The sequence below is a fragment of the Carcharhinus amblyrhynchos genome, chromosome 23 (assembly GCF_965287045.1).
Source record: "Carcharhinus amblyrhynchos chromosome 23, sCarAmb.v2.hapA, whole genome shotgun sequence".
Lineage (NCBI taxonomy): Eukaryota > Metazoa > Chordata > Chondrichthyes > Carcharhiniformes > Carcharhinidae > Carcharhinus > Carcharhinus amblyrhynchos.
The window spans coordinates 3,162,575-3,182,226 of record NC_137346.1 but is presented as its reverse complement, the minus strand read 5'-3'; the positions used below and the strand labels follow the sequence as shown (position 1 = coordinate 3,182,226).

Below are 19,652 nucleotides of genomic sequence, written 5' to 3'. Positions count from 1 at the left end.
AAAGCAGCCTCCCATCCATTGATTCTGCTTACACTTTCCACTGCTTTGGCAAAGCAGCCAACATAATTAAGGACCCCCCACACCCTGGACATTCTCTCTTCCACCTTCTTCCAACAGGAAGAAGATACAAAAATCTGAGGTCACATACCAACCGACTCAAGAAAAGCTTCTTCCCTGCTGCCATCAGACTTTTGAATGGACATACCTTGCATTAAGTTGAACTTTTCCTTACACCCTAGCTATGATTGTAACACTACATTCTGCATTCTCTCCTTTCTTTCTCTATGAATGGTATGCTTTGTCTGTGCACAAGAATCAATACTTTTCACTGTATACAAATACATGTGACAATAATAAATCAAATCAAATTCCTCACTGTCTACAAGACCACTTATTTTAGTGTCATCGCAAACTTACTAATCATGCCTTGTACGTTCTCATCCAAATCATAGATAGAGATAACAAACAGCAATGGGTCCAGCACTGACCTCTGAGGCAAACCACTAGACGCAAGTCTCCAGTTCGACAAGCATCCTTCCAACATTATTTCCTACCATTAAGCCCCACAAGGCTGTGTTCTCAGCCCCCTGTTATACTCATACACCTATGACCATGTGGCCAAATTCTCCTCCAATTGGATTTTCAAGTTTGCTGATGACACCACCGTAGTGGGTCGGATCTCAAACGATGACGAGACAGGGTACAGGAATGAGATAGAGAATCTGGTGAACTGGTGCGGCGACCAAAATCTCTCCCTCAATGTTACCAAAATGAAGGAGATTGTCATTAACTTCAGGAAGCATGAAGGAGAACATGTCCCTGTCTAAGTCAACAGGGACGAAGTGGAAAGTGTCGGGCGCTTCAACTTTATAGATATCTAGATCACCAACAACCTGTCCCAGTCCCCCCATGTCGACACTATAGTTAAGAAAGCCCATCTGCACCTCTACTCAGAAGACTAAGGAAATTTGGCATGTCAACTACAACTCTCACAAACTTTTACAGATGCACCATAGAAAGCATTCTTTCTGGTTGTATCACAGCTTGGTATGGCTCCTGCTTTGCCCAATTCTGCAAGGAACTACAAAAAATCATGAATGTGACCCAATCCAACACGCAAACCAGGCTCCCATCCATTGACTCTGTCTAAACTCCCACTGCCTTGACAAAGCAGCCAGCATAATTAAGGACCCCACGCACCCCAGACATTCTCTCTTCTGCCTTCTTCCATTGGGAAAAAGATACAGAAGTCTGAGGTACTTACCAACTGGCTCAAGAATAGCTTTTCCCCGCTGCCGTCAGACTTTTGAATGGACCTATCTAGAAATAAGTTGATCCTTCTCTACACCCTAGCTATGACCGTAACACTACGTTCTGCACTCTCTTTCCTTCTCTATTAAAGGGATGTTTTGTCTGTATAGCGCAAGAAACAATACTTTTCACTATGTTAATACATATGACAAAATTGTATATCCATTTTGCCACCTCTCCCTAGATTCCATGTGATCTAACCTTCCAGAGCAGCCTACCATGTGGTACTTTATCAAAGGTCTTACTGAAATCTGTGTAGACTATGTCTACCACCCTGCCCTTGTCAACCTTCCTGGTCTCTTCATCAAATAACTTGATTTGTACAATCACTTAAATCACTTACAATCACTTACCAGCACTTAAATCATCAAGGCATAGTACATTATGGACCAACTGTTGGTAAATAGGATTGGTGTAGATGAGCATAAACACGGTGGGCCAAAGGGCCTGTTTCTGTGCTGTTTGACTCTATTTAACCCCTGACCTGGTTCAGAGGTGAATCACTGAATGCACCTGGTTTCATTAATCATACTGGATTGCAATGGTGAATCTGGATTCCTTGTCAAAAGCTGGTGTCAAGAATGATTCTTCGATAATATAAGTCAACTCTTTATTTTCATCTGAAGTGAGCTGCTACATCGGTGTACGTGGCCTTTATTACTCTGCTGTGAATACTGACAATTGTGCGGTTTACATTGTTTGAGAGCGTGTCTCCACTCTAGTTGTTGTGAGACATTGGTGCTGCCCACCCGAGAGCCTGCCCGTTGACTCTGCCAGCCTGGGAGAGTGAGTAAGACGCTTAGCCCACCCTGCCTCTCCCTGCCCAGTGCTGATGGTGGAGAAGATGGGGAGTTACTCGTAACGCCGCAGGTGATTGTACAGCGACTGGACGTAGGTGAACACACACATGGGGTCGGGTTTGTGCCCCATTACCATCATGTCCTCCACTTCAATCAGCCTGTCGCAGTGAGCCAGCTTCCTGTAACATCAAGAACAAGGATCAAACCATAGCACCTTCCATCACCTCTAAATGTAAATGCCGCATCAGCGACAGTGATGGCAGAACTGCAGCAGCCAGTTTACACACTAACTTACTGGCCAGGACACTGGAGAGATCTTCTTAATTTAAAGTTTGTTTATTTATTAATCACAAGTAGGCTTACATTAACACTGCAATGAAGTTACTGTGAAAATCCCTTAGTCATCACACTCTAGTGCCTGTTCAGGTACACTGAGGGAGAATTTAGCATGGCCAATGCACATAACCAGCATGTCTTTCAGACTGTGGGAGGAAAGCAGATCACCTGGAGGAAATCGGCGCAGACACGGGGAGAACATGCAGACTCCGCACAGACAGTGACCCAAGTCGGGAATTGACCCCAGGTCCCTGGTGCTGTGAGGCAGCAGTGCTAACCACTGTGCCATCATGCTGCCCCTTCTTAGATTCTTCTTAGAATTGAGGAGTGAACCTTTGCGTACAGGGTATCACTTAACATCCCATCTGAAAGACTGCACCTTGAAAGAAGCTGACTAACTGAGATCTGCCATCTGCAAGCATCGACCTGGTATCTGTGGGCTGAAGCTATTGCCTGCTCTGCACCGTTTCCTGGGGTCCCCTGGGAACTAAACATGCAAAATTTCATTTAAAAAAAATCTGTGGGGGTGCAGATGACACTCCACTCACAATGTCTGCACCTTTAAGACTTGAATAGCAGATTAGCTGTAAAGACTCGCATTCTAATCAGTATTCTGTAAACTGTGTGTGCCTTTATATGCCCTGTTTCTGATCAGAACTTTCCACTCACCTGACGAAGGAACAGCGTTCCAAAAGATTGTGGCGTTTACTATCCAATAAACCTGTTGGACTTTAAATTGGTGTTGTGAGACTTCTTACTGTGTTTACCCCAGTCCAATGCCGGCATCTCCACATCAGGGGTGCAGATAGCCCTAGCGAGGCCGGCATTGCTTATCATACCATTCCCCAGTGGCCTGAAGCTCTCCCAACTACTTCATGAGGTCAAGTGTGGTTCAAAGAAGTTTCCCTAGGATGTAGAGATTGTTTTCTGGGGAAAGGTGGGCTTACATTACTGGAGTTTACAGAAATGAGAGATGATTTGATTGAAGCATACTAAGGGGATTTGACAGGGTAGGTGCCAAGAGGGGGTGTCCTCTTGTGGAGGAATCTAGAACTCCGAGGCACAGTTTCAAAATAACTGGTCTCCCATTTATGATGGAGAGAAATTTCTTCTCTCTGGCTCTCATTGGTGAGGAATTATCTCCCCAAAGAGCAGTGGGGGCTGCCTCATTGAATATATTAATGCTGAGTTTGATATATTTTTGATCAACAAGGGAGTCAAGGGCTGGGAATGACGGCAGACAGGATAATGTGGAGTAGGATTGATGGGCCGAATGGTTTGCTCCTAATCCTTGTGTAAAAGTAACATGGAATCTGTGAGCTGGAACAGAGATTCTCAGCCCAGGCAGCTGTACCTGTTACCCAGCCTGGACATTCTGATTTCCCCACCTCTCTGGGTGCAACCTTACCACCCGTTCATGCTCCTGCTGCAGTGAAATCAGAGATTTTGGTAACAAGCCAAATCTTTGTTCACTGCAGCGAGATGGGAAAATCCTTCTGGCGTGAACCATCGGAAAATTACGGCCTTTACATTCGTAACAGTGACAGGGCCTTGTTAGGGCTGGGCTGAATGTGAAAGGATAGTACTCACTCAGCCGTGCTGAACGCTAGCTCAAAGTTCTGTTTGCGATTACTGGGGCTCAGCTCGTTGTAATCAAAGGCTTCTGGGAAGAAGGAGTGGACAAGGGCACAAAACGCCATCCCGTTGCTCCAACTCGAGGAGAAATTCTGGATGTCGATCAACTGCAAGGAACAGAGGGAGATTTACAACCTGCAAGAACAACAACCTTTCCCCTGCATATAATACCATCTCACAGTGCAGAAGGAGGCCATTCAGCCCATTGAGTCTGCACCGACCACGATCCCTAACCCCGTAACCCCATGCATTTAATCTAGCTAGTCTACCCTGACAGGGGGAATTTAGCACAGCCAATCCATCTAACCCACGTATCTTTGGACTGTGGAGGAAACCAGAGCACCCGGAGGAAACCCACACAGACACGAGGAGAATGTGTAAACTCCACACACAGCGACCCAAGCCGGGAATCGAACCTGGGTCCCTGGCACTGTGAGGCAGCAGTGCTGACCACTGTGCCACCGTGTTGCCCTTTCATTGGGGAATTCCATGCCCCTGAAGTTATAAAGGCTACAGTGATCCCAGAACTGGCTAAATACAGGGTTAACTTCCAGATTTCATGATCATAAACCAGTCACAAGGCCAGACTCCTGACGAAATTCGTATTGATATTCCTGGGACATGTGGACAGATTTCTGCAGGTATTTCCCAAGTAGAAGATTGAGTGTTTGACAAACATGGTATTTTTGCAATAATGATACCAAAAGGCCTCAAATGTTCTGCAAAGAAAGGCATAGGTCGGAATTCTTTGGCTGTTCACTCTGGCGGGATTCTCCAGTCCCGCCGACAGCACAACCGTGGGTTTCCTGCTGGCATAGGGTGATGTCATTGGGAATTCCCATTGACAGGAGTGGGACCAGAGAATCCAGCTGCTAACAAACAAGACATGGGAGACACATGGCTGGGAGGCGGGAGAATCTCATCCATAATGTTCCTATGATGTTTGCGAGGCCAAATGTTCATCAAGGTAGTGGGGAATATTCCCCTACTGTTCTTCCAAATAGTGTCTTGGGATCTTTTATATCCGCCTGAGGAGATCTAGTCTGTAAATGTGGCACCTCCGACAGTGCAGCCGTCCTATCGGTGAGAAACCATAGTGTGTAATCCACTTCACCACCCATTCTGTGTGTACTCTGACTTTCTTCAATGCTGCTTCTAAATATTCATCCTGTTCTCCTCAACCTGAGACTGAGATACTGCCACCGAGGCTGCTTTTCAATTGGCCACACACACGGGCTCCCTGGGTGGGTGGAGAATGATGGGGTACAGCTCCCTGTCCTTCCTCTGTTCCAGTGGCTGCCAGTCCTTGCCTTCTGCAGAATACAGTCCAGGTCAGAAACAGTGCAAAGTGAGGGCCCTCAGCATCCTGCCCTCCCCACATTGGTGTTCTCTCTGCTCTGTCACTCTTATAGTCACTCTCTGGTGTAGTATCCATGGTCTCTACGTTTCAGAGTATTGTTAGCGTATTCCATTCCGAGAAGTCAGAGCCTGGCTTGAACCTGTCGTCACGCAACATCCCCACGTGAACACGGCTCACCAGGAGTGCAAACCACACATGAAATAAAAGAATGACCAGGGTGAGGTTAGGGCCCGTCAAGGATAGTATTGGGAACTTGTGCATGGAGTCAGAAGAGATGGGTGAGGCATTGAATGAATACTTTTCTTCAGTGCTCACTAAGGAGAGGGGCCATGTTTTTTCAGCATGAGAGTGTGATACAGGCTGATAGGATGGAGGAGGTAGATGTTCTGAGGGAAGATGTATTAGCAATTGTGAAAAATTTGAAGGTCAATAAGTCCCCTTGGCCAGATGAGATACATCCCAGGATACTTTGGGAGGCAAGGGATGAGATTGTGGAGCCTTTCGCTTTGATCTTTGGGTCCTCACTGTCCACGGGGATTGTGCCATAGGATTGGAGAGTGGCGAATGTTGTTCCTCTCTTCAAGAGAGGAAATAGGAATGACCCTGGTAATTATAGGCCAGTTAGTCTTACTTCGGTCAGGAAGTTAATGGAAAGGGTCCAAATGAGGGATAGGATTTATGACCATTTGGAAAGATGTAGTTTAATCCGAGATAGCACGGTTTCGTGAGGGGTAAGTCCTGCCTCACAAATTTGATTGAGTTCTTTGAGGAGGTAACTAAGTGTGTAGACGAAGGTCGAACAATTGATGTGGGATAGAAGGAAATTTGACTGATTGAATAAGTAACTGGCTGTCTCATAGAAGACAGAGGGTGGTGGTGGATGGAAAATTTTCAGACTGGAGGCCAGTTACCAGCGGTGTACCACAGGGGTCAGTGCTGGGTCCTCTGCTATTTGTGATTTTTATCAATGACTTGGAAGAGAGGGCTGAAGGGTGGGTTAGTAAATGTGCTGATGACACCAAGATTGGTGGAGTAGTGGATGAGGTGGAGGGCTCTTGTACGCTACAAAGAGACATTGATAGGATGCAGAGCTGGGCAGAAAAGTGGCAGATGGAGTTTAATCTTGATAAGTGCGAGATGATTCATTTTGGTAGGACAAACTTGAATGAGGATTACAGGACCAACCTCAAGGTTCAGAGAAATGTGGAGAAACAGAGAGATCTTGGGGTTCATATCCATAGATGTCTGAAGGTTGCCACTCAAGTGGATAGAGCCATGAAGAAGGCTGTTAGCGTTTATTAACAGGAGGCTTGAGTTAAGAGCTGTGGGGTTATGCTATAACTATACAGGATCTTGTTGAGACCACATTTGGAATATTAAGAACATAAGAAATAGGAGCAGGAGTAGGCCATCTGGCCCTTCGAGCCTGCCCCGCCATTCAATAAGATCATGGCTGATCTGTCGTGGCTCAGTTCCACTTTCCCGCCCTCTCCCCATAACCCTTAATCCCTTCTCTTATCAAAAACCCATCAACCCGCTTCTTAAAAATATTTAGCGAGGCAGCCTCCACCACTTCAACGGGCAGAGAATTCCAGAGATTCACCACCCTTTGAGTGAAGAAGTTCCTCCTCAACTCCGTTCTGAACCGCCCCCCCTTTATCTTGAGGCTGTGCCCCCTAGTCCTACTGTCTTTTTTGAGCGGGAAGAGTCTTTCCACCTCTATCCTATCCATCCCATTCATCATCTTATACGTCTCAATGAGATCTCCCCTCATTCTTCTAAACTCTAACGAGTACAAGCCTAGTTTATTCAGCCTCTCCTCATAGCTCAACCCCCTCAACTCCGGTATCAGCCTAGTAAACCTCCTCTGCACTCCCTCCAAGGCCAAAATATCCTTGCGCAGGTGCGGCGCCCAAAACTGCACACAGTACTCCAGCTGCGGCCTCACCAATGCCCTATACAGCTGCAGCAAGACCTCCCTACTTTTATATTCAATCCCCCTCGCTATGAAGGCCAGCATCCCATTCGCCTTCCTGACCACCTGCTGCACCTGCAGGCTGGGTTTTTGCGACTCATGCACAAGGACCCCGAGGTCCCTCTGCACCGTCGCCTGCTGCAGTTTTTCGCCACGTAAGTAATAGTCCTTCCTACCATTCTTCCTACCAAAGTGGACCACCTCACACTTGCCAACATTAAATTCCATTTGCCATTTCCTGGCCCATTCGCCCAGCCTATCTAGATCCTTCTGCAGACTCTCCACACCCTCCGCACAATTTGCCTTTCCCCCAATCTTGGTGTCATCAGCAAATTTCGACACCCTACACTCGGTTCCCTCCTCCAGATCATCTATATAAATGGTAAATAGCTGAGGCCCCAGCACCGACCCCTGGGGCACCCCACTAGTCACCAACCGCCAATCCGAATAGCACCCATTGACCCCCACTCTCTGCCTCCTATTTGACAACCAATCCTCTATCCACGCTAACACCCTACCCCCAACTCCATGTCCTCTGACCTTCTGCAGTAACCTCTTGTGAGGTACCTTATCAAACGCCTTCTGAAAATCCAGAAAGACCACATCCACCGGCTCTCCTCTATCCACCGCCCTAGACACATCCTCATAGAACTCCAGTAAATTTGTCAGACACGACTTCCCTTTAATGAAACCGTGTTGCGTCTGCCCTATCAAGCAATTCCCTTCAAGATGCCTCGCAATTTCCTCCTTAATGACGGATTCTAACATTTTACCTACCACAGACGTTAAACTAACCGGCCTGTAATTCCCCGCCTTTTGCCTGGCACCCTTCTTAAACAACGGCGTAACATTAGCCGTCTTCCAATCCTCCGGCACTTCCCCGGAATCCAGCGACGTCTGGAAAATAACCACCAAGGCATCCACTATCACCTCCGCCATTTCTTTCAGAACCCTCGGATGCATTCCATCCGGTCCTGGGGACTTGTCCACAATCAGCCCCTCCAGTCTGTTGCGCACCACCTCTCTAGTAACAGTAATGTCATTAAGACCCTCCAGTCCTACCACCTTTCCATCGCTAACACCCGGCAAATTATTCACGTCCTCCTCCGTGAAGACAGAAACAAAAAAGTTATTCAAGACCTTAGCCATATCCCCATCCCCTACCACTAGGTCCCCTTTCTCATCCGCTAAGGGACCAACGTTCACCCTAGCCAGCCTCTTCCTTTTTATATATTTATAAAAACTCTTGCTATCCTTTTTTATATTAAGCGCTAGCCCAGCTTCATAGCTTCTTCTACCCTCCTTTATCAACTTTTTTGTCAATCTTTGTTGACATTTAAACCTCTCCCAATCCTCTTCTCGCCCACTGCTCTTAGCTACTCTAAATTCCTCCGCTTTTAATTTAACACTTTCCTTCACCTCCTTCGTTATCCACGGCTTATTACCTCTCTTCCTACTGTCCTTTTTAACCATCGGAATAAATTTCTGCTGAGCACCAAGAAAGATCTCCTTAAAGATCCTCCACTGCTCCTCAGCAGACCTACCTTCCAACGCGCTCCCCCAGTCCACATTCGCCAATTCTTCTCTCATCCTACCATACTCCCCTCTATTCAAACAAAGGACGCGTGTCCGGGAACCCACTTTCTCCTCCTCCATCTGCAACAGAAACTCCACCATACAATGATCACTCTCTCCAAGAGGATCCTTCACCTCAAGGTCCCTAATTCTACCCGCCTCATTACATAGCACCAGATCCAAGATAGCTCGCTCCCTCGTCGGCTCCAACACACACTGTTCCAGGAAACTATCCCGGCAGCATTCCAAGAACTCCTCCTCGAGCCCACCTCGTCCAACATGGGTCGACCAATCAATATGCAGATTGAAATCCCCCATAACTACTGCCGTCCCATTCCTGCACGCCGCACTTATTTGCGCGTTAACAGCCCGCCCCACCTCCAGATCATTATTCGGGGGCCTATAGACGACACCCACCAGCGTCTTCCTCCCTTTGCTGTTCCTAATCTCCACCCACAACGATTCCACTTTCTGCTCTTTGGCTCCGATATCATCCCTTGCTACCACCTTGATGCTGTCCTTAATCAGCAGAGCTACGCCACCCCCTCTTTCCTCCTGCCTATCCTTCCTAAACACTTGATAGCCCTGTACATTCATCTCCCAGTCCCTGTCACCTTGCAGCCACGTCTCTGTAATGGCCACCAGATCGTATCCATTTGTGTCGATCTGCGCCACCAGCTCATCCACTTTATTCCGAATGCTTCGTGCATTCAGATAAAGCGCTTTCATCCCAGCCTTCTTCTGGACCCTATTTGCCGTAACGCCACCACTTGGGACATCCTCAGCCTCTTCCCTTACCTGTACCCTATCCTTAACTGTAGACCTCCTAACATCACCTACCCTCGCACCCTCCCCCCCCCTAATTAGTTTAAAGCCCTGTCTACAGTCCTCTTTACTCGATTCGCCAGCACTCTGGTCCCAGCACGATTCAGACCAACCCCATCCCGCCCGAACAAGTCCCACCTACCCCAATACTGGTGCCAATGCCCCATAAATTCGAACCCATTCCTCCCACACCAATCTCTGAGCCACCCATTCACTTCCTTTATCCTGTCAACCCTACGCCCGTCTGCACTCGGTTCAGGCAGTAGCCCAGAGAAGACCACCTTGTCGGTTCTACTTTTTAATTCCATTCCCAGCTTCTCATACTCCCTCCCCAGATCCTCAGTCCGCACTTTGCCTACGTCGCTGGCACCCACATGTACCACCACAACTGGGTTCTCACCCTCCCACTCCAGATTCCTCTGCAGCCCAGCTGCGACATCCTGTACCCGAGCACCAGGCAGACAACACACCCTTCTGTGCACTTTGTCATTGTGACAAAGGACAGTGTCAATACCCTTCACCCCACTATCCCCAATCACTACTACGTTCCTTTTCCCCTTCTCTTTGCCTATGTCCTGCTGCATCACTGTACCGTGTGCAGTTTGCTCACCAACCTCACCTGCCTCGTCCTCTTCCAGAGTGGAAGCAAGAACCTCAAACCTGTTATGCAGATTTGTGCGCAGTTCTGGTCACCTCACTGTAATATGGATGTAGAAGCATTGGAGAGAGTGCAGAGGAGATTTACCAGGATGCTGCCTGGTTTGGAGGGTAGGTCTTATGAAGAAAGGTTGAGGGAGCTGGGGCTATTCTCTTTAGAGTAGAGGAGGATGAGAGGCGACTTAATAGAGGTTTATAAGATAAGAGGGGGATAGATAGAGTGGACGTTCAGAGACTATTTCCTCGGGCGGATGTAGCTGTTACTAGGGGGTATAACTATAAGGTTCATGGTGGGAGATATAGGAGGGATGTCCGAGGTAGATTCTCTACTCAGAGAGTGGTTGGGATGTGGAACACACTGCTTGCTGTGATAGTGGAGTTGGACGCTTTTAAGAACTTTCAAGCGGTTATTGGATAGGCACATGGAGCACACCAGAATTATAGGGAGTGGGATAGCTTGACCTTGGGTTTGGACATAACACGGCACAACATTGAGGGCCGAAGGGTCTGCACTGTGCTGTACTGTTCTGTGTTTCTATGTTATGATGAAATCCCACGTCCTAACTGAATATAGGAATAGGAGTCCATTCAGCCTCTCAAGCCTGTTACACAGGAACAGCAGGAGGCCATTCAGTCTGAACCTTCTAATTTCCAAGGCGTGCAACTAGCTTATATAATCTTGCTTCCTAATTTAACCCATTGAGTTCCTCCATTCTGATAGTGACTAGTTAATTAAACATAAGAACATAAGAACATAAGAAATAGGAGCAGGAGTAGGCCATCTAGCCCTTCGAGCCTGCCCCGCCATTCAATAAGATCATGGCTGATCTGTCGTGGCTCAGTTCCACTTTCCCGCCCTCTCCCCATAACCCTTAATCCCTTCTCTTATCAAAAACCCATCAACCCGCTTCTTAAAAATATTTAGCGAGGCAGCCTCCACCACTTCAACGGGCAGAGAATTCCAGAGATTCACCACCCTTTGAGTGAAGGAGTTCCTCCTCAACTCCGTTCTAAACCGCCTCCCCTTTATCTTGAGGCTGTGCCCCCTAGTCCTACTGTCTTTTTTGAGCGGGAAGAGTCTCTCCACCTCTATCCTATCCATCCCATTCATCATCTTATACGTCTCAATGAGATCTCCCCTCATTCTTCTAAACTCTAACGAGTACAAGCCTAGTTTATTCAGCCTCTCCTCATAGCTCAATCCCCTCAACTCCGGTATCAGCCTAGTAAACCTCCTCTGCACTCCCTCCAGGGCCAAAATATCCTTGCGCAGGTGCGGCGCCCAAAACTGCACACAGTACTCCAGCTGCGGCCTCACCAATGCCCTATACAGCTGCAGCAAGACCTCCCTACTTTTATATTCAATCCCCCTCGCTATGAAGGCCAGCATCCCATTCGCCTTCCTGACCACCTGCTGCACCTGCAAGCTGGGTTTTTGCGATTCATGCACAAGGACCCCGAGGTCCCTCTGCACCGTTGCCTGCTGCAGTTTTTCGCCACGTAAGTAATAGTCCTTCCTACCATTCTTCCTACCAAAGTGTACCACCTCACACTTGCCAACATTAAATTCCATTTGCCATTTCCTGGCCCATTCGCCCAGCCTATCTAGATCCTTCTGCAGACTCTCCACACCCTCCGCACAATTTGCCGTTCCCCCAATCTTGGTGTCATCAGCAAATTTCGACACCCTGCACTCGGTTCCCTCCTCCAGATCATCTATATAAATGGTAAATAGCTGAGGCCCCAGCACCGACCCCTGGGGCACCCCACTAGTCACCATCCGCCAATCCGAATAGCACCCATTGACCCCCACTCTCTGCCTCCTATTTGACAACCAATCCTCTATCCACGCTAACACCCTACCCCCAACTCCATGTCCCCTGACCTTCTGCAATAACCTCTTGTGAGGTACCTTGTCAAACGCCTTCTGAAAATCCAGAAAGACCACATCCACCGGCTCTCCTCTATCCACTGCCCTAGACACATCCTCATAGAACTCCAGTAAATTTGTCAGACACGACTTCCCTTTAATGAAACCGTGTTGCGTCCGCCCTATCAAGCAATTCCCTTCAAGATGCCTCGCAATTTCCTGCTTAATGATGGATTCTAACATTTTACCTACCACAGACGTTAAACTAACCGGCCTATAATTCCCCGCCTTTTGCCTGGCACCCTTCTTAAACAACGGCGTAACATTAGCCGTTTTCCAATCTTCCGTTGACCAATGGATCTTGGTCTGTACATCAGTGAAGTTAGTTCTAATCACCACCTTTTGCCAGCTGCGCTCTCTCTGTCTCTGGGTAAATCAATAAGCATTAACCCTTTGCTTACCTTGTATCCTATTGTCTTGGAGCGACACCACTCCAGAAGGATCTGTTTGATGCTACTTGCACTGGCCACGCCAAAGCTTTGGGATCTTTGGAGCTTTCCCTTTGGAGCACCAGCCTTTCCCCTGAAAGAATGGGTAACGGCAGTGTAAAACAGACCTGTTCTGGGCTTAGACTACAAGCCACACTCATCCCAGGCACACTCAGAATAAACACTTTAATGAATTGGATAGATATACTCACAGGAGGCCATTCAGCCTGTCATTGCCTGGGCTGATGACGTGAAAGTTCTTCAATTAGTCTCATTTTCCCCCTGCTGTTACCCCATGGCCTGAAACATTTTTCCTTTCCATGTATTATGTCCTACTTGGTTTAAATTTGTTTCTAAGTGGTAGATTTCTAAGAGCCAGCATGGTAGCACAGTGGTTAGCACTGCTGCCTTACAGCGCCAGGGATCCGGGTTTGATTCCAGCCTCGAGTCACTGTCTGTGTGGAGTTTGTATGGGTTTCATCCGGGTTCTCCAGTTTCCTGCCACAGTCTGAAAGACGTGGTTCATTGACCCGAACAGGTGCCAGACTGTGGCAATTAGGAGAATTTCACAGTAACTTCATTATAGTGTTAATGTAAGCCTTACTTGTGACTAATAAACTTTACTTAAGATGCCGGTCTGGTTCAGTGGGTTAATGTATCACCCCAGCCCATACAAGCCCCAGAATCCATTTCCTGTCAGTGTACCAAGCTAAGACACTACACTTGGCCTCAGTCCATGGGTCACAGAAATTCAGCCATGGATGCATCTCCTGAGACTTATTCATTGGTCAGTGCCATGAAAGTTCATGGTTAGGGTCATTGGGTCAGGACTGGACACAGCAGTGAACCCTCACTGATGGAATATTCCAGAAACGCACCCTACCTATCTCATTGTTGGAGAATGAGTGAATGCGTAGGGAAACCAATGGGACTGCATCAAAGTGAGATTTCACAACACAGCAGGAGGAAAGGGAGGGGAACGCAAGAGAGTATCTTCACTGCAAGCCAGAAATAACTGTATTTTGGCAGTGCTTTTTGTAACCACAGGATGTCTCAGAGCACCTTCCAGCCAGTGATGTACTGTTGAGGTACAATCACTATTAGCATTGCAGGAAACAGCTAGGTTGTACACAGCAAGATCCCACTTACTGCAACATCATACGGTCAGATAATAACTCTTTAGTGTTGGTTGAGGGAGAGATATTGGCCCCAGAACACTGGACAGATCTTCATCCCATCCTGTTCTTTACCCAGCAGTGACCATGTTTATCTGAGAGGGCAGGCAGAGTCTTGTTTTAGGATCTCGTCCAACAGTGCAGCACTCCCTTAGCATTTTCCCAATGACAGTGCAACACACCCTCAGTACTGACCCTCTGACAGTGCGGCACTCCCTCAGTACTGACCCTCTGACAACGCGGCACTCCCTCAGCACTGACCCTCTGACAACGCGGCACTCCCTCAGCACTGACCCTCTGACAACGCGGCACTCCCTCAGCACTGACCCTCTGACAGTGTGGCGCTCCCTCAGCACTGACCCTCTGACAGTGCGGCACTCCCTCAGCACTGACCCTCTGACAGTGCGGCACTCCCTCAGTACTGACCCTCTGACAGTGCGGCACTCCCTCAGTACTGACCCTCTGACAGTGCGGCGCTCCCTCAGCACTGACCCTCTGACAGTGCGGGGCTCCCTCAGCACTGACCCTCTGACAGTGCGGCACTCCCTCAGTACTGACCCTCTGACAGTGCGGCACTCCCTCAGTACTGACCCTCTGACAGTGCGGCACTCCCTCAGTACTGACCCTCTGACAGTGCGGCACTCCCTCAGTACTGACCCTCTGACAGTGCGGCACTCCCTCAGTACTGACCCTCTGACAGTGCGGCACTCCCTCAGTGCTGACCCTCTGACAGTGCGGCGCTCCCTCAGCACTGACAGTGTGTGTGACAGCCTGGATTTTGGTCTGTGCTACAAGTGTGGGCGATCCTTGACTTTCTGCAGTCTGTAAGATGCAGGACTCCTGGGTTCAGTCTTACCTTGTGCCTTCCTGTTCAAACTTTTCGAAGAGAGCCTTCCTGGATTGGGGTCCAGAGGTCCGGGGCAGTGTCTGTGACCTCATCAGCAGTGGACGCTTCTCACCCTGTCGGGGCAGGGTTGGAGGAGGGGATTGGGATTTGGTGGCTGGATCTGGATAAAGATTGAGTACACTGCGAAGAAACAGGGTTACAAGTAAACAGAGCAGATATTCCAACATGGGGGTGCAGTGATAGAATGGTTTCAGAACTGAAGGAGACTTTTCTGCCCATCTAGCTCTTACTCTCTCACTGCAAGAGCAACCCAGTTAGTCCCTCTCGCCCATCCCTGCCCTGGAGTCCTCAATTTTTATTCCCTTAAATTATCTAATTCCCTTTGAAAACCATGATTAAATTTCCCTACACTACACTCCCAGACAGTGCACTGCAAATCCTAACCATTCGCTGCATGGAAACTATTCCTCCTGTCACTATTGGTTCTTTTGCCAGTGACTTCAAATCTCTGTCCTCTGGTTCTCAATCCTTCTACCAATGGGAACAGTTTCTCCCTATCCATTCTGCCCAGACCCCTCGAGATTTTTAAACACCCCAATCAAATCTCCTTAATCTTCTCCAAAGAAAACAGCTCCAGGGAGAGTCACTACCATTGTGGTATTGTCACCAGAGCAGAAATCCAGAGTAATGCTCGGAGACCCAGGTTCAAATCCCACTGTGCCAGATGGTGATTGAATTCAATAAGTATTTGGAATTGAAAGTCTAACACTGACCATGAAACCTTTGTAAAAACCTATCCAGTTCATTAATGTCTTATAGGGAAGGAAATCTGCCAGCCTTAATCCAGATCCGTAGCAAATTAAATATCCCAGCTAGTCAAATCCCACTCTTCCCCTCTCTTCCCGCACCCTTTCACGTTCTTCTTTTTCAAATAATAATGTGAAACTTTTAGAAGTGTTTGTGGATTGTAGCGTAACAGAAATAAAAACAGAAAATGCTGGAAAAGCTCACGGGGTCTGGGAGCATCTGTAGAGGGAGGAAACAGAGTTAAAGTTTCAATCAGGAAGTGGAAGGGTGGAACTCGGGTAAATTAATCACCAGGGAAGTGGTACTGAGCAAATTGTTGGGTCTGTGGGCTGACAAATCCCCGGACTTCACCGTGAGATCTCAAAAGAGGTGGCCAATGAGATATTGATGCACTGGTTTTAATTTTCCAAAATTCTCAAGATTTGGGAAGGGTTCCATTCGATTGGAAAACAACAAATATAACTCTTATTCAAATAGGGAGTGAGAGAGAAAGCAGGAAATTATAGTCAGCCTAACATCTGTCAGAGGGAAACGTTAGAAACCATTACTAAAGATGTTTTAGGAAGCACCTCAGTACATTCAAGGTAATTAGGCAGAGTCAACATGATTTTGTGAAAGGGGAATCACATTTAACAATTTATTGGAGTTCTTTGAAGAGTCACATGTGCTGTGGATAAATGGGAATTGGTGGATGTACTGTACTTAGATTTCCAGAAGACACTCCATAAGATACCACATGTAAGATTATTGTGGAAAATAAAAGCTGATGTTGTAGGGTGTAGCACATTGGCATGGATTGCAGATTGGCTAGCTAACAGGAAACAGAGTAGGCATAAATGGGTCTTTTTCTGGTTGGCAGAGTGTGACAGATTCCACAGGGATCAGGGCTGGGACATCCACTTTTTCCAAATTCTACAAATGGTTGGGATGGAGGGTCTGAAGGGATGGTCACTAAGTTTGCTGACAACACGAAGATTGGTAGGGAAGTAAATTGTGAAGAGGACATGAGGAGGCTACAAAGGGACATGGATAGGTTAAGGCAGTGGGCAAAAATCTGGCAAATGGGGCATAATGTCAGCAAATGTCAAACAGTTTGGCAGGAAGAATAAAAAAGGTTTGCTATCCACGTGGTGAGAGGAGGCAGAGCTCTGAGGATTAGAGGGTGTTCTAGTGCATGAATCACAAAAGGTTAGGTAGGTGGTCTTATTTAAGGAAGGATGTAAATATGAGATAAACAGTTCAGAGAAGGTTTACCAGAATGGATTTGGAAAGGATGTTTCTGCTTGTGGGAGAATCTAGAACTAGGGACCGGTGTTTAAAAATAAGAGGTCGCTCATGTTAGACAGAGGTTCGCTCAGAGCCGTTAAACATAAGAACATAAGAACATAAGAAATAGGAGCTCTCTTCCTCAAAAGGCAGTGGAAGCAGATCCTTGAGTATTTTAAGGTGGAGCTGCTTAGATTCTTGATTAATAAAGGAATGAAAGATTATTGGGGGGGTGGTCAGCAGAAATGTGGATAAAAGCAAATTACTGCGCATGCTGGAATCTGAAACTAAAAGAGAAAACGCTGGAAAATCTCAGCAGGTCTGGCAGCATCTGTAAGGAGAGAAAAGAGTTGACGTTTCAGGTCCAGACGACCCTTTGTCCAAATGTGGAATGTGGCGTTGAAGTTACAAACCAATCAGCCATTATTGAATGGTGGAGCAGGCTCGAGGGGCCGAGTGGTCTACTCCTGTTCCTAATTCAGATATACGTATGAATCTTGAGACTTGAACTCTGCTTCCATCCCTCCACAGATGCTGTTGAGACCTGCTGATATTTTCCAGCATTTCCAGTTCCTACTTCAGATTTCCAGCATTTGCGGTATTTTGCTTTTATTCTGATTTAACAGCAGTTTATCATTGAGTTTTTCATCTTCTAATCACCCACATTGCTGACCTGTTCCTAACCTTCATCTTCAGTTCTTGTTGCGATTATCTTAATCCTGTTAGTGGCCGGGCAGTGAAGTGTGAGTGGTTTTCATGTTTCAGACAGATTTGGGATCAGGTTAATAAAAGTTGATGAGGTGCCACGTGGGAGTTCAGAAAATCCCAGCTCTCTCTCGTAGAGTCAAGTTGCCAACTCGAGATTGAAAGTAAGGGGCAGGAGGCTTAGAGGAGATATGAGGAAAACCCTTCTCACCCAGAGGGTGGTGGGAGTCTGGAACTCACTACCTGAAAGGGTGGAGGAGGCAGAGACCCTCATTGTATTTGAGAAGTATTTAGATATTCACTTGCAGTGTCAAGGCAGACAGGGCTATGGGATAAGTGCTGGAAAATGGGATTAAAATAGTTGGGGTGGTTTGTCTTTGACCAGTGTAAACGTGATGGGCCAAAGGGCCTTTTACTGTGCTGTGGACTTCTGTGACTCTGTCACTGGAATTCTAATGCCTCACCTGCATGGAATTGGAGCAGGCAAGAGGCAGACAACGGAAATGTCCATTGACCTCGGGCAGAAACTTTCAATCTTGCTCAAGTGAGGCCATTCAGTCCTGCCCTATGACTCACTGTAAGAAAGTAGCCTTCAAATCGGGGTGGCACGGTAGCACAGTGGTTAGCACTACTGCCTCACAGCATCAGGGACCCAAGTTTGATTCCCAGCTTGGGTCACTGTCTGTGTGGAGTTTGCACGTTCTCCCCGTGTCTGCATGGGTTTCCTCCAGATGCTCTAGCTTCCTCCCACAGTCCAAGGGTGTGCAGATTAGGTGCATTGACCATGCTAAATTGACCTTTAGTGTCAGGGGGGACTAGCTAAGGTAATTGGGTTATGGGGGTAGGGCCTGGCTGGGATTGTGGTTGGTGCAGACTTGATGAGCCGAGTAGCTTCCTTCTGCACTATAGGGACTCTATGAAATTCTACTCAACCCCAAGTAGGAAAAGCTCCATCTCTAGGAAGGAGCAGTAAATGTGGAGATATGAGTGGCGTTCTCTTCGTATTTTTGTAACCTCAGTGTTGGCCTTTTATGGTCGTGAAGCTTATGAGCTCAAAGTGAACTTCCAGAAGGTGCCAGGAATAACTTAAACCCTCAAACCACACCCGAAAACTCTTCCCCAACCCCTCTGATCTTCAATTCTTTACTGACATTTACACAGAGCCTTGAATGTACATTCCCAGGAAGTTTAGCAAACACATTTTTAACACCAAACCACATAAAGGAGATAATGGGACAGCTGAAGGAGCATCTTAAAGGAGGAGAGAGATGTGGAGAGGTTTATGGAGGGAATCCAGAGCTGAAGGTTCATGCAGCTGAAGGCATGGCTATCAATGGTGGAAATGTTTAAACTCCAGGATGTTCAGGAGGTCAGAATGAGAGGATTGCAGAGATCTCAGAGTGTTGTGGGGCTGGAGGTTAGAGACGGAGCCAAGGAGGAATTTGGAAACAAGGATGAGAATTATAGGGATGGTCAGACCCTGAGACAAGTGAGGTCCGTGAGCACAGATAGCGGGGGCTTGGTGTGAGCTAAGACATGGATGACAGAGTTTTGGATGAGAACAAGTTTCCAGAGTTGGGAGAGTCTTCAGGCGAGAGTTGACAAAGAGCAGAGCAGCCGGGAGACTCTGCAACAAGGAGGAGTTAGGGCATGGGGTGGAGTTGGTCAGAACTGAGCATGTTTGAAAGCTTGGAATGATCTCCCTGAGTCACTACCTGGATGGTTGGCGGACGTCACTGGACACTGAGTAACTGATGGAAGAGACAGTCTTACTGACACTGACATTCTTGTCTGAAAAAGAAACAAAGAAAATGCAGCAATGAGGCTCTACAGAAACAAATCACAAACACACTGCTTTCCTTATCCACCATTCATAGCTTCAGAGACCTTTACAGCTACTCTGCACAACATTCCTATTCAACATCACTGATTCCATCTGCATCTCTATGATAGCAAGTGCAGAGTCTTTATATGCTGTGGGGTCAGTTTAGCTCAGTTAGACAGCTGGTTCATGATGCAG

At 47.3% G+C, this 19,652-nt stretch overlaps 1 protein-coding gene across 2 annotated transcripts in view; it reads right to left on the bottom strand.

Moving 5' to 3' along the window:
- Positions 1-1,907: 1,907 nt before the first annotated feature.
- The window catches only part of smtnl (smoothelin, like), a 52,563-nt gene continuing 34,818 nt past the window's right edge, over positions 1,908-19,652 (bottom strand). For both annotated transcript variants that reach the window (XM_080211074.1, XM_080211075.1), the window contains 5 exons: positions 19,348-19,423; positions 14,864-15,034; positions 12,806-12,926; positions 4,038-4,189; positions 1,908-2,290 (listed from right to left, as the gene is read on the bottom strand). In XM_080211074.1, the coding sequence (XP_080067200.1) occupies positions 2,164-2,290; positions 4,038-4,189; positions 12,806-12,926; positions 14,864-15,034; positions 19,348-19,423 (647 nt within the window). In that variant the 3' untranslated portion in view covers positions 1,908-2,163. The remainder of the gene's footprint in view (positions 2,291-4,037; positions 4,190-12,805; positions 12,927-14,863; positions 15,035-19,347; positions 19,424-19,652) is intronic.